Source organism: Cydia fagiglandana, chromosome 2, assembly GCF_963556715.1.
Source record: "Cydia fagiglandana chromosome 2, ilCydFagi1.1, whole genome shotgun sequence".
Classification (NCBI taxonomy): domain Eukaryota; kingdom Metazoa; phylum Arthropoda; class Insecta; order Lepidoptera; family Tortricidae; genus Cydia; species Cydia fagiglandana.
This window is the reverse complement of record NC_085933.1, coordinates 18,904,803-18,921,076: the sequence shown is the minus strand read 5'-3', so window position 1 is coordinate 18,921,076 and position 16,274 is coordinate 18,904,803. Positions and strand designations below refer to the sequence as shown.

Genomic DNA, 16,274 nt, shown 5'->3' with positions numbered 1-16,274 from the left:
TGCCAATCTAATGATTGTAACTATAAATAATAGATTACAATATCAGCTGTTGTTGTTTTTGACGCACTGATTTTATTTTATAGTCAATATAGAACGCTTGTTAACTTCACCTCCTTTACACACTATTCATGACCTAAATGTTAACAACTGAGAGTAAATGAACGCTCTTATCATATTTAATCACAATGGTATCTTCCCATAATCATATTGTTGTGACGTGACAATAAACATAACATTATCATTCCTCTGTCTCCTTCACTCGCGTTCAGTAGCGATCGGGCTGCGCTGGGGCACACTCAAGCGCATGTTTTTTAAATAGAACACCTTGAACTCTAAATATCCGTAAACATCTTAAATGTTTTAACTTATAGCTAATGTTGTTTTACAAAGTGCAAGTGAGACAGGATGTACGGATTCAGTAAAGTGGGAACGAGGCAGGTGATGAGATGGAGGGAGTGTCGGTTATTTGACAGAATGAAATATCATTCTGGAGCCGGCGTGTTCGGTCATCGACCGCGAACAGAAAGCCAGTGTGGTAGGTCAAGCCAAAACTCATTTTATTATGCGGTACCTGGCGCCCATATAAAACATGTTCATTCATTTTGGCCTTATCATTTTGGAATTTTGATCGCTCGATTTCGTGATTCGAAAATCGGTGGAAAACGACGAAATGCACATTTTTGAAATATTTTTGAAAGATTTTATGGGAATCTAGTGATATTGACCACTCGTTTTCAATTTTATTAGAAGAATTTATGCCTATACTTCGTTTTTTTTAGCATTATAAATTAGGTAAACAATCTTGATGTGTCTTTTAATTGAAAAACACATTTTAAAAATAAGTTACGGCAAATATGTAACAATTATGAATCTACGAGTAATACGATCATTTACATTCTTCTGCTTTCATAAGTAATAGTTTTTGATTTTTAAAAAGTGTTTTTCAATTAAAAGACATGACAAGATCGCTTACCTTCTTTCAAGTTCTTTCTAATGCTAAAAAAAACGAACTATAGTAACTAAATACACGAAGTCAAGCGGTCAAAATTAAAAAATCGGTCCCCTGGCCCAGCGTAAACTTAATTTCATCATTTTTAGTGTTCCATAATTTAACTCTCCGAGAGCTCTTACAGGGTAAGCTCTTACCAACAATAAAATAGTGCAGGCTCCATGCAGAAAGCAACTCATAAATCTCATAATTGTCAGTCATTCAGGTCAGGAATTTTCAACCAGTGGACCGCACTAGATTAGTGTAGTAAGAATCTCAAGATGCCATAAAGGACACAAAATTATTTACTTATAAAGAAAAGGGAGACGTTATAATACTAATTTTGCACCAAGGGATATTTGACACAAAAAAGGGTGGACATGATTGGTTACGATTCTCAATCATGATCAGAAGGGAGCCACAAAGAAGTAGTAATTAATCATCATCATCATATCAGCCCTTTATCGCCCACTGCTGAGCATAGGCCTCTCTTCTAGTACGCCACTTGTCCCGGTCCTGAGCTAATCTCATCCAGAAGTGACCCGCAATTTTCCGGATATCGTAGTAATAGTATAAGTAGTAATTATGCACTATAAACCCGCAATTTATGTTGATACTGATTTATCTCATGGAACATCCTTACTCGCTAAAAGCAATTTATCTTACCATCCTTAAAGGACATCAAATTACTTTCAGTAAAGTTAACTCGACGCAATTTTATCGTTTGAAAACCAACCGTAGTGCTTTGAAGTACGGTTCAAACTAAATAGAAAACATTCATTAGATACGAGATTGCGACAGCTCGACCGTTCGATAAATAATCACGGATAACTTTGCATCGTAATTTTCTTATTTTAATTGGAAAAGTTTATTATATTTTGGTTCAATCTTACATGATCCTCAATATTTATGGCTAAACCAATTCGAGTAGGTTTGTGTACAAAACCCACATAACATTAAATATATTGAAAACGGGTCACTCACGTATTTTTAAGTCGAAAAACGCTCGACATGTTTCACTCCGTACCGAAGAGTGTCATCAGGAGCTTGCGTTTACAATATTATTGTTAGCAATAAGTAATCATTCCATAGCATGGTTTTAAAAAAATCATTTGACGAATCTTGTTTGAGATATTATTTTAGTTTGTGGACGGGAACCAAGCTCGAGGGTTTGTTGGAACTGCGTTACATTTTTTTTTAAATAGAGTAATTTATTAAAATAACACACAATTATTATTTTCAATGTTTATTCTTGTGTTACAGAAACGCCACAAGAAGTACTCGTGAAGAGATACGAGAACTGCCGCGCGCAGCAACTAGTCGACGCCTATCGCACCCACGGACACCTTAAAGCTACCATTGATAACGTAGAATACAAGAGCGTTGACAGGTACTGGGCCCGATTTGGATTTTGAAATAGATATCTATTAGATATCTTTTAGACATCACCATCAAGATACGATAACGATATGTTTAAGATCTAAACTGTAAAATTTCACATTGCGCGATTCTGGAGATACTCTTGAACGATTTCTACAAGATATGACTTAGAGATATAATTCACATCTAATAGATATCTTACTCTATCTAACGTAAAAGTGACGTTGGTTGCTGAATTGCGCTGCAAAAGACAACTAGTTGATATCTAAACTATAACGTATCTAGAATGGATCTAGTACGTGTCGTCTCTTGTGAATATCTTGAAGTTCGAATACAGCAGACTATCACAACAATGTGTGTGTAAACATTTGAAGTCAGTATACAGATGTAGTGCATAATTATTTTACATCGTATTTTCACGGAAACGTACGAACGTGTCTTGCTATTTCAGTCGGTCTCGGTACAAAAACCGTCCAGTAGTTTCCGAGAAAATAGCCTGTGACAGACGGACAGTCAGACAGACGCACTAGTGATCCTATAAGGGTTCCGTTTTTTTCCTTTTGAGGTACGGCGGAACCCTAAAAAGTACTGAATTGACTAAAGTGGCATGACAAATACGAACGTTTCCGAGGAAATACGATGCAAAACAATTATGAACTACATCTATATACTTATAGGTAAATAACCTGCGTAATGCGATTCTGACAAGATAGAGCAATAACCCGTTTTGGTAGAGGTGTCTCCCATCCCAGTTAGTGTTTCAGCCGTATTAGAACAATGAGATACGTCAAATATGATTTCCTCAAACAAAAACGTCACTTTTGACACTTGTTTAACACTAACATATCCGATCCATATCAATTCAATATCTAGTATTTGACGTATCTCATTGTTCGAATACGGCTGTATGTCACGGTTGAATATAGCTACTCATCAACGTCAGTAGAGTTGAGATTCACTTGATGTGTCTTAATTGTCTGTAAAATTACCACCTAAACCAGAGCGGAAGACGTTAACGCTCTGTAATCGTTGAAATTTAATCGCAAATTGAATGCTTCTTAGGAAAATGTACCTATTATGAAGGAAATCATATGTTATTAGTTACTCACTGCGCATCGCATCAGCATAATGTATAATGGATAATAATAAAACTACGAGTGATATCAAAATCAGATCAAATTGACATCAATAGCAAGTTCGCGTCAGCCTCCAGTTTTTCCTAATTGCTGTAAACTTTTAACGGAGAAGAGAAAAATTATGAAAGCTGTAAATTTTATAGATATTAAGGCACATCAATTTGCTAGAATTAGCATTCAGGCGGTGTTCGGCGTTACTTTTACAATAAATTCAGCAATAAATATCGCTTGCATGAGCTGACCTACTTGGTTATTTAGTAAGGCTGTGATTTTTGTAAGAAACCTTATACATATATATATAAAGTTTGTTTAGTGGGCACAGTCACAAGGAAAAGTAGGCGTGGATGAGGTATTCAAAGTGATCTGAACATAATATATGTTTGTTATTACGAGAATACGAGTGAGTCCAGGTCTATTAAAGCCTCTCCCTTAGCTACTACTGCGGTTCATTATATTAATGTTTAGATAATAAGTACAAATATTGTACCTATTACTTAATCTACATCTGAAATTACTAAAGATATATTCAAAGGATTAGACCTCATTACTTTGCAATTGTTAGACTGTACTAGTATAGTGTTAAGAGGATTATGTTCGATTATAGTCCGTGTTTTTTAGCATTAGAAAGAACTTCGCAGAAGTAAGCTTGTGGTTCCAAATCCGGCACTTTTAGCGGTAATAATTTGAAGTAAATTATATGTTTTGACCATGCTACATTAGATAATTCAATAATTATTAACAATTAAAGAGCCTGATAAAAACTGCACGCTTGCTTCTGTGGAGTTCTTTCTAATGCTAAAAAAAATGAACTATAATTAGGTACAGTAGAATCCGTTTATTATGACTCCGCTTATACTGACCAACCGCTTACTATGACGTAATTACTGTGCGAAGTTTGGTTTTCATATAAAATTCTTTGTGATAAATTCGGATAAGATGACTTCGCTTATAGTGACAAACCGCTTACTATGACCTAAAAATCCTGTTTCCATGAAATTATGTCCGGTTATACTGACACATTCGCTGGTTTTCGTGGCCGTCATCACATCCTTCCCTTTGAGGACGTTTGGTGCGTTCGTGGCGTGTAGGGTATTTTAGTTTTGACAAGTTGATATTTGTTACAAGTTTAATAAAACTCATTTCTCATAAAGGAATTTAAGATTAATTTGGAAAACAACAAAAAGAAGAAGTTGTACAAGTACGTTTTATATGACATCCGCTTAGTATGACGTGTTTGTCACTTCCCTTTGATGTCATTATAAGCGGATTCTACTGTACATTGTAAAGTAGATACTGTTTTCCAATGTGTGTAAAAAATATTGGCTGTTTCATACATTTGTTTCTGATCCGTTATCAATGGGAGGGTAATTTTTTTTTCGCAATTTCATGGTTGGTCCCATAGTAATAGTTGCTCAGTATAATCCCAAAACCTCCCTGGCAACGGAAATGCAGTTATTTTTTAGCCACCCTACATAGGAAACCCGGAATTTCAAAAGTTAAAAGTTACTACGAAAAATCGGCTAACAACATACATAGGGGTATATTCTGATAGCCCATGACGTGAGGAATCTAAAAAAAAGTTTGGACGTCTAGGTTTGGACCACCCTGTATAATTAGTTATACGGCTCGGCGCGGACCCTGGATAAAGCGTTTTAGTGTTTTAGCCAAACTACCGGCACACCTTACGACTTAGGCATACAGCTATAACCCTGTAATAGCTCCCTTCGGAGCTATTACAGGACCTGTCTAGATGATGTGCCTAGTCAAATTGTTATTGCTCCCAGTGGCCTATTTTATAAAGCTACAAGTTACAATTTACAAGCGGAAGTCTCGTTCTAACACATAGGGTTAGAAAGAGACTTCCGCTTGTAAATTGTAACTTGTAGCTTTATAAAATAGGCCACAGGTCATGCTTATACATATCTTTTAGTAAAATGATATTCCTCTTACCTACAATATGTAATTGCTACCAGTTTTACAACACAATATCACTTTTGTGCAAATATTATTTTTAAGATTTATAAATTACTTATAGCATATTTTGCTGCCGTTTAAATTAATGAAAAATATTTCATCATCATATAATTATAATAACGCTTTGATCTATGCAAGACGAAACAAATCAAATGCAACTCTATTCCAATTAAAATTTATTTGAGATTCGTTAAAGTTAATTAGTACTTAGTACTACTAGTAATATAGAGAACTTGTATTAAAAACCGGGCAAGTGCGAGTCGGACTCGCGCACGAAAGGTTCCGTACCATAATGCAAAAAAAGGCAAAAAAACGGTCACCCATCCAAGTACTGACCCCGCCCGACGTTGCTTAACTTCGGTCAAAAATCACGTTTGTTGTATGTCTAACTATCACGGTTCGTGAGATACAGTCTGGTGACAGACGGACGGACAGACGGACAGACGGACGGACAGCAGAGTCTTAGTAATAGGGTCCCGTTTTACCCTTTGGGTACGGAACCCTAAAAAACCGTTACATAAAAGACTATAAAAATGTTTGGCAATGTATACCTATGATATCAGGCATTGTGCTAGCAGATGACCTAAGTCAATATTTGTCAACCTTTGATTCGTGACCCCTAGCAGTTGAAAAGTGTAAGAGGGTCACAAATTTCTTTATGTGGATCTTAAAGGGATTCGGGTCATGGAAAACGTAAAACACTGACTGTACTCGGTTCATACGCTGAATTAGGTTCCCGTCTCTTGTGTATTTTCTCATTGAACACTTGTCCGCATAACGGGGTATTTCTTGTCTATAATGACCTTTATTATAAATTCATTACTTATCTGCACACATACCTACTGTTAGCAATTGTTCTCAGTGTCAATTTTTGGTTTTTTTTTTGTCAGAGGTGGAGGTAATCCTCATTGGATACTGCCGGCCCGGTATCCGGCAGCATGCCCGACTCGGCTGCGTTGGAGATTTTCCTCCCAGCCGCCTACGGACTAAACCCCTCCACCCTGTAAAGTGTTTTGTTGCCAGAAACTCGGCGCTATCGGTATACGCGTTGTTTCTGGGTGTGTAGTTAAGTGATCCGGGAAAGATTTGAGTGTAGTGTACGTGATGAGTTGTGAAGTGTTATGTGTATAGTGGTGTGGTTGCCATATGGAATAATTAAATGTCCTGATAAAAATCCTGACATCACCCTAAAAATCCGGACATTTCTTGTAACAGAGATTTACTCGATGTATCGTTGAAAGAAATATTATTGTTTTCGTTGATTACTTACTAATGCTTTGTTAACTTTGTAATAAATATATCACGTAAACATTTTTTTAAGGTCATTCCTAAAAATCCAGACACTTGCCAAGTCCGGCCGCAATCCGGACAAAGGGTCAAAAATCCTGACATGTCCGGACAAAACCGGACGTATGGCAACCCTATATGTGTATGACCATAATTGTTTCAGGAACTTGAAAGTGTTGGAGCCGTCCCGATACGGGCTGTCGGCGCAGGACGCTGTTGACGCGGGCATCGTGTACGGCGCCGACGGCAAGCGCGCCGTGGCCGACCTCGTCGACCAGCTCGAGCGGATATACTGCGGACCGATTTCTTATGAATTCACACATTTAGAGGTATCCATTGACATTTCTTTAATTTAAAAAAAAAAATTAAAAAAAAAATTATTTATTTCAAGCTAATTATGCTCATATTTTTACATTATTTACATGTTGATTACACAACGTTAATAAAATTACATTTAAATATATTCTACTAAAATTACCATTAAAATTGAAAAATTTACAAATCACATTAAAGAATAATAATATACAACATATACACAAAACACAACAATACATACAAAACTATTTTGTTTCATTAGTTTTAGTTAAAAAGATTTTTTTTGTAAGGGCTTAAGAGCACGGAGCGGGAGAGCGGGTTGTCGAAAAATAGTATGATCAACGCTAACTGGCGCGGACGCGCGGCATGTGATGTATTTTACCCACGTGCCTGCGTCCGCTCTGTGCACCTGCGTCAGCTAGCGGACACCCTAACTAGTCTAACTACCTAATTATTTATAGAAATTTTATGAATAAAAAAGTCAAGGAAGTGTGTATGAATCTTGCTATCCATTTCTGGTTATTATGTATAAATTATATGTTTATATTTATATTGATTTGCATGACATGCAGTGTCAAACCCTTCGTTTTCGCCTTCTTCATATCAAACATTTTAAAGTAGGTATAAGAAGTTTGTTATTATTCTTTTCAATGCCCCAGCCTCAGACTTACTGGTTTAAAATATAAGTTTTTGGCAAAAATTTCATTTTTGGTACAAGCTTTTATCGCTGACTGTACTTTTCTTACGACAGACAACTAATACTCATCGAGACAATTATAAAAACCCCTAACACAATTAGGTTGCGTTGTTTCATCACAGAGTTCCTATGGCCACCTCCTGTCTCCATCATCAGATCAGCTCGATGGTACCATAATATTGCATTGTCATCCGATTTATACATGCATGCAAAATTTCAGCTCAATCGGAAACCGGGAAGTGGATCAAATTTAACTTGCAAGATTTGATTACAGACCGACAGACAACGGTCAGGTGAAAGTAAATAAAAGCTTGTAAAAACATTGAACTTCAATTTCAATGCACCCAATCAAAATTTCTCCGAACCGTCACGTCAAATTCGAACGAATTCGAGTGGTTATGAAATTCAATCAACGGCAACGTTTGTTAACAGCGTATCGCGTCCAACAGCCACCGGTTCCAGCAGGAAGCATGCGGAAAATATACAATCTAGCTAAACTGTGGGAATCAACTTTTTAAACATTGATACGTTAATATGTAATAGTGACCACCCTATGGGAAACATCTTAGCTAATCTCTTGCATGTAGTTGTTTAATGTGTACAGTTTGGTAAAACGCATTGTATAAATTACATTCACATTGATGTGTATATGTGAGTGCCTTACTATTAATTAATTTAATTTAATTTATTGCTAATAAACAAAAAAACACTTAAAACTATTACAAAACTTCGCCAAACTGCGAAACAGTCAGTGTTTGATTCAAACATTTTGGCAAAGTAAGTAAAATGAATGCAAATCTTGACATCAATGCACTTCGCAATTTTACTTTCGTGGTAAGTATACTCACAAATTACAAGGAATGTTACTGACACTTGCCAAGTAGTGAATTTTATCCAATAATTCATGTTTCATTTCGCAAAATACTTTGCCTTTGCAAAAACTTATTTACCCTTTTTATTTCTACCACTCTTTAGTGCTTTCCTTTTAATATTCACACTGAAAAAGCTTAAAAGCTTTACAAATATATTTTTTTGCTTCGATTCGTGTTAGGCAACATGGTGAATATTAAATTACCTAAAGGGACCCACCGATTACCAGTTCGCCGGACGATATCAGCCTGTCATCAGTTGTTCGGAGCTGTCAAATTTTGCGTTTAACTGACATGCCGATATCGTCCGGCGGACTGGTAATCAGTGGGTCCCTTTAGAAAGATGAGTAAAGAATAAACAATTATGATTTATTATACAAAGTATGATTCTTAAGTAAGAATAAGTTATTAATACTTACCTATACTTATTACTTGTATTGCGCGATGGTGTTGTGAAAATATATTTTTGCTATTTACAGACAGAAGCCGAGCGAGAATGGTTCGCACAACGAGTGGAGAGCGGAGTAGACCACATAGACAAGACACGTCGACTGGAAATAGCCAAAGAGCTGCTGCAGTCACAGGCGTGGGATAAGTTCTTGGCAGTGAAGTTTCCCTCCATCAAGCGGTATTGCGGAGAGGGCGCTGAATCGCTTCTAACGTTCTTCTCGACGCTGTTTGAACTGACTACCTCAGGTGAACAGTTTACAATAATGAAGAGCTCGTATACATAATCAAAGAGCTCCAAGATCATGATTTCCAAGAAGTCATATATTTATCATCATCATCCTCCTAGCGTTTGTCCCGTACTGTGACGTACACCGCTTTCCTACTTTTCTCCTTCCACTTCGCTCTATCCTTGACATCGGTTTCGGTCATACATTCATAATTGTTTATTTACACAGGTACCTCTCATGCATTTCATGTGCAAGTTTCTATATAGGCATATATTTCCATGCAATATATAATAAAGTTTTCTCAGTGTTAATTAACAAAATGTTTTTTTTCGAATGTAGCCTATTTCAATACAATCCTAAGCTTTTAAATCTATTTTTTTTCAGAGGGAGTCCAGCATGTGACAGTGAACATGGCGCATCGTGGTAAGCTGAACACCCTGACAGGGCTGCTGGGCTGTCCGCCAGTGAGGATATTCCACAAATTCAGTGGGCAACCCGAGTTCCCTGAGGAGGCCGGCGCCGCCTGCGATACGGTCATGCATTTCAGTAAGCCTTTACATACTGGAGTCAGTTATGTAACGCTGCCATACATGACCCAAAAAAAATTTATTAAGCTATGAGCTTCATCACATCTGATATTTGAGTAATTCTAAGCATTTCTAGCGTGAAGTGGGGGGGAGGGTGGGGTACAAAGACGGCCGCCATCCGTCATCTTTAAAAAAAATCTACTCTGATCCTGGTGGGTACTAGGGCAAGTTTGGTATCATTTTCGTATAAACCAAAGACGTAGAATTCATTGCTGATATTTGTTTTTTCAATTTCATAGTAATTTTACAAGAAAAACGTAAAAAGGTGAAAAATTTGGTTGGAGATTTTTGCTACGCGGAGCCGAAACTACAAAAGATAGAAAGTTGAAATTTGCACACTAGATTACATTTATAAAGTGTACAAGAGATAAGAAGCGATTTTGAGAAATTCAACCCCTAAGGGGGTTAAAAAGGGGATGAAAGTTTGTATGGGGTTCAAGTTTTATTTTAAGCTAGGAATTTGAAACTTCGTAAAACGATATATTATTAAAATACAAGAAAACTAATTTCAGCGTTTTTGAAAATTCATCCCCTAAGGTGGTGAAAAAGGAGTTGAAAGTTTGTATGGATATCAAAAAAATTTTCGAACGCGGGACTTGAATCTTTGTATTTGGGGATATTATTAAAAGACAGGAAAAGTAATTTCAGCGTTTTGTAAAATTCATCCCCTAACAGGGTTAAAAAGGGGTTGAAAGTTTGAATCCATTACAAATCCGAGTAGACACACATTTCTTATTGGCTCCCAGGCTTGAAATGCTTAGAATTACTCAAGGAACATATGTGATGAACATACATCGTTATCGCGGGAGCAAATATAAATTTATTAAAGAAGTGGTAAAACAGACTGCCCGTTTAGTAAAAACAGACCTTTCTGCCTACACATTATAAGCCTCCAAGAAGTTCATCATACATAGCACGAAGTTTTTGTTGCATAATGTTCATAAATCTTGCTTTACACTCTGTTAGTAAATAATGACCCGGAATCGACATATCAAATAAATATTCATGATTTATTTTGTACAACATTATTTAATTTTTGTTGATCTTAAGTGATTTTCGTAATATACGACATAAATTTTCTCTATGTTTTCTACTCTTAATCTGCGGCGTCGTGCAGTAAATATCCATTTTAATTGGCTAAATGATCTTTCGACTGCTACTGTTGTAATGGGTGCGTTTTTAAAACGACGGAATTAATCAAATGTAGAACGATATATCGTTGAATCTAGTACTATCTCCTTCTCCGATATCAGTTCACACATTTTTTTCATAACTTCATATCCGGCATTTTTCTGCAAAACCACTTTGAACTTTTTTAAAATCTGTTTTCCATCTTTATTCAAAATTAATTTGGATATATGTTTGTATGTATTTTGTACTATGGTCAAACTTTCACTAAGAGATAGATTTTGGCACTGCAGTTTATTTATAGCATCTGGTATTACTTGCAGATACTTTGCTATGAAATTTACATCTTTTCGAACTTTTGCACTGAGTAAAGATTTTTTTGCTTTGACGATGCACTGTGCGTCTGAATTACGAAATGTGTCTATAACGCTTTTTATTTCATCAAAATACTTGTTGTAGTAAATGGTAGCCTCGATCCATGTTCCCCAGCGAATAATTGTTGGGTTTGGAGGCAAAGGAATTCCATTAAACATTTCTCTTAATGCTTTTACTCTTTTCGGAGATTTGCGAAATACTTTCTTTACATTTAAAATTAATAGGTTAACTTCTGGAAAAAGAACACGAACTTGATCGGCAACTCTGTTAAGAGCATGGGCTAAACATGTAACATGGACAATGTTCGGAAAAAGTGTTTTCAAATTTCTGCCAGCTTTCAACATATACCCCACACCATCAGTCAATAACAACAACACCTTGTCATGCTTATTGTGACCAGGGCCCCACAAATCATCCAGGGCATTTTTAACAGTATTAGTTATACTGATATTGTTCGTTTCATTTAAACATTTGCTTGACAGCACGTGTGGAGTTCCAACATCATCTTCAAGCATAGCACCTACTATAACGTTAGCGATTTGACGACCTATAGCATCTGTGGTTTCATCAACACTTACATATATATACGCGTCTTTTAATTCGTCTCTAATTATATCCATCTCTTTGTCGTATAATTCATTCACGCAAGTCTGCCTCAGCAAACATTCTGAAGGGACCTGAACAGTTTTTTCAAATTTTCCAGATACACAATCTTCAATGAAATTTTTAAATACAGGGTTCTCTATTTGAGACCACGGTATGTTACAGCTTACTAGAAATTTTGTCAGTTCCAACTTAAAATCTTTTTTGAGAGAAGTGTGTCTTTCAGAGTTAAAATGACGTTTCACGGAAGATTTAGTTTTACAAAAACTAATATTGCACTTCGAGCAAAATAGATTTGTATCGCGAGCCTCTAGCTCAGGATAATCCTGTATAAACAACCCCACAAATTCATCACATGTTATTTTCCTTCGAGGCATTTTAAAGGCAACTTCTATTTGATTATGTTGTTACAAATAAAGATCAGTCAAGATTGACAAATGTCTAAATTGACTGATAAGGTTGCGTACCTAATAGGTAATCTTTTTAAGTACCAATCAAGTCAAGTATGGAGGTAAGATAGCATTGATATTCAATAAAATAATTATACATTTTAAGGTCGTAGGTATAAACGTTTCTCTATACGAATGTCATTTCTGTTTTTGACTGTTTTTTATAATCTTTCAGTATTGTCAAATCGTATTTGCTCCCGCGATAACGATGTATGGTGATGAAGCTCATAGCTTAATAAAAATTTTTTGGGTCAACTTTATAACTGCTTCCGCTATACACTACTTATTGTAAATTTAAATACGGTTAGTTAGTTAGTTAGAGCTTTATATCCAGTCAATAAAACAGAAACACGCCTTCAGATTACATCAGACATAGGACCAAAAGCTTTTATCGTATCCGGATATATAAAACGACAACAAAAATGTCCGACCGGATCCAATCGCCGAATCCAAAACTGTTAGACTGCTGTGGGGGCTGGTGTGTGGTGTGTGTGTGTGGGTGGTGTGCTGTTGTGGGATTCAACGTGTGTATGTTTACACTACCTACTTTGGTAGTTAAAGTTGGTACTATTACTTAAGCAAGTGGAATAACTGAATCAACATATTGGATATTGAAAGTAAATATGTAGTCAATAGGGAATGCAAATCGGTTATTTTTTGTATGGAAATAATCGGTTTTTAACCGAAACCGCGGTTATTTCCATACAAAAAATAACCGATTTGCATTCCCTAGTAGTTAGATATTATTCGTATTGTTACAGTTTGGTAAATAGCCATACAAAGTGTGTTAGTCTTGGGCTTCGTTAAAATCTTTTGTAAAGTAGGCCTTTAATGTAGTTAGGTAAGGTAAGGTCTTGTGTTACTGTGTACTAGGGAATGCAAATCGGTTATTTTTTGTATGGAAATAATCGGTTTTTAACCGAAACCGCGGTTATTTCCATACAAAAAATAACCGATTTGCATTCCCTAGTAGTTAGATATTATTCGTATTGTTACAGTTTGGTAAATAGCCATACAAAGTGTGTTAGTCTTGGGCTTCGTTAAAATCTTTTGTAAAGTAGGCCTTTAATGTAGTTAGGTAAGGTAAGGTCTTGTGTATAGGTGGTGTACATTAGCGTTCAATTTCCTCTGTCGTTCTACAAATCTACATGGTTCTAATTTCGCTGTGCATAGGTAGGTTAATACCTATAATGCGATTGTCATAATATTTCATTTCGACACGATTATTTATGTAGCTTTTTCATTATAATATAGTAATTTAATCACATGATCTTATGAATCATGTATAACAGTAAATAATACCGGTCAATTTTTTATTCATACGTTCTTACGTTTCGATTGATTTCTTTTGTATTTTTGCAGGTTCTTCATCAGACATAGTCCGAAATGGTAAATCAGTTCGATTTTCTCTCATCAACTGCCCGTCTCATTTGGAGGTACATATTTTCGTTTTGGTTACCTACTTAAGGCACTTTAACAAAATATTCAATTTGAAAAAGGTTTTAACTGGTGACTTTATATGTATTTTCACTTGGATTGATAAAAACTTTAAAAGGAGATGATTTCACCTAACGACGTAGTTGGATGTTACTGTGTTTTTTTTTATAATCATCTTCCGATCCCATCTTCTGACCAGTTGTAGACACAAAATACAGAATCTTAGTAACAGGATAAAAAGCCGGTGGCACACATGATACTGTCATGTCAATGAACGCTTGCAACTTTAGTGGTACGTACTAATCAATTTATAGTGACAAGCTAAAACAAAATTAGAAAAAAAAACCATAAACAATTTAATTTACATTCAAAATATCTTGACTTGATCTTTGCTACAGCTTCAGCTGCTTCAGGAAGGTCCAAAAGAAATAACTACTCAGTATAGTTCGTTTTTTTTAGCATTAGAAAGAACTTGCAAGAAGGTAAGCGATCTTGACATGTCTTTTAATTGAAAAACGCTTTTTAAAAATCAAAAACTTATCAAAGCAGAAGAATATAAATGACCGTATTAGATTCATAATTGTTACATATTTGCCGTAACTTATTTTTAAAATGTCTTTTTAAATTAAAAGACACATCAAGATTGTTTACCTTATTTCTAATGCTAAAAAAACGAACTATAAATAGTTGGCCTGTCTGCCTGCTGGGTTCAAATCGTCGTAAGAAAATTTTTTTCGTCCAGTAAAATTAACATTTTACTAAGCCCAATAAGACTTATGGATATTTAGATGACGATAATAGTTAGGAAGGTACCATGAAATAGTGATAATGATAATATTTCATTTAATATAATTGATACTTAAAACCTATGTATTTATTCACAGGCCGCCAACCCAGTGGCTATGGGCAAGGCGCGATCGAAACAACTGCAGTTGAAAGAAGGGGATTACTCGACAGACGGTTCCTCCAAGATGGGAGACAAAGTATTAAATTTGCAAGTAAGATTTCTTAAAATAAATATATTATGGCCTTCGTCGGACGGTATAAGTACGTGTCTTGAATATTGACGATGGATTATGGAACGATTCGAGAGAAAACATTCAAACGGCTCGATTCGGAAAATGAATTAGATTTCTACTAGACTTCAACAAGTTACGATATGGATAATTTAAAGATATTTGTAAGATAGATATGTCAAATTTGACGTTTCCGCGATTCTGGAGGTCCTCTTGAACGATTTCGACAAGTTATGACTTAGATATCCAAGTCACATCTAGTCGATATCTAATGTAGATCTAGTTGATCTCTAAAATATCGTCTCTAGATCTTGTGATTATCTCGAAATCCGAATAGGCCTGAAAGACTTGTGAAGAAATATATTGATATTGCAATATCTTCGTAGATAATATAACGGCGCGGCGTTGTCGTACATAGGCACTGTGCTGTATAGCAATAACATACCTATACTAAATATTACATTGGTACATAAAAAGTAACTCACCACTTTTTGGACCTATTTGCTTTGTCCTCGATTTCAGAACTTGTTGTAGGATCGTAACTGAACCTTTTGATAAGTTGATAACTTTGACTTGAATCAACCAACCTATCCTCTATTTCCTGCCTCGGACCCGATGGCTGCTCCAATATTGAGTTAGGATGGAAATATAGGTACCACGTTTTTTATTTATATTCGTAAAACCCATTCGAAGGCGTACGGCCTGTCCTGCGCCATAGTGTTTTGTACTATAAAGAGTTTATATGTGACGTTTCACGGCAAAAGGTACCTTGTGGCGGCTGGCGCTTACGTCGCATAGCGCCGCAGTAATATTGGGGTGACTTTAAAAGCGCGTAAGCCCCAAACGCCATAAGGTACCTTTACCCGTGGGGAGTCGCATATATGTATACATACAAATGGCGCCGTACAGCCCCATCTATTTCAGCTGTCAAAAACTTAGGCTTTACATCATATGACAATCAGTAGGTACAGTACAGCTCTTTTTTGTTTCTTCAAATATTCGCATGTGCTGTAAAGTTAGACCAAGAGAAGTCTGTAACGCTTTTGATGGCACACGCAATGCAATTCAACTAATGCAAGTGTTATTTGAAACGTCAAAGTTCTATGACATTATGACGTATAATAACACTTGCACTGTTATTTGAAACGTCAAAGTTCTATGACATTATGACACATAAATAACACTTGCACTGCGTGTACTATCAAAATCGTTGCAGACTTGGTCTGACACTAATAAAGTTAATCAATAAGTACGAGGGTATTCACGTTCTCTGCAAAATATTTTGTAATTGAGATTACTATTTACCTACGTATCTGAACCCCATTAGAATTGGGCTCCGGAATTGAAATCCCTACC

The 16,274-nt window shown here is 36.0% G+C and overlaps 1 protein-coding gene across 1 annotated transcript in view; it reads left to right on the top strand.

The window, feature by feature from the left end:
- Window positions 1–247: 247 nt before the first annotated feature.
- Window positions 248–16,274, top strand: part of LOC134677997 (probable 2-oxoglutarate dehydrogenase E1 component DHKTD1 homolog, mitochondrial) — a 45,675-nt gene continuing 29,648 nt past the window's right edge. The window contains exons 1-7 of the mRNA XM_063536442.1: window positions 248–535; window positions 2,252–2,378; window positions 6,929–7,094; window positions 9,126–9,342; window positions 9,708–9,869; window positions 13,828–13,901; window positions 14,787–14,900. Coding sequence (XP_063392512.1) covers window positions 406–535; window positions 2,252–2,378; window positions 6,929–7,094; window positions 9,126–9,342; window positions 9,708–9,869; window positions 13,828–13,901; window positions 14,787–14,900 — 990 coding nt within the window. The 5' untranslated portion in view covers window positions 248–405. The remainder of the gene's footprint in view (window positions 536–2,251; window positions 2,379–6,928; window positions 7,095–9,125; window positions 9,343–9,707; window positions 9,870–13,827; window positions 13,902–14,786; window positions 14,901–16,274) is intronic.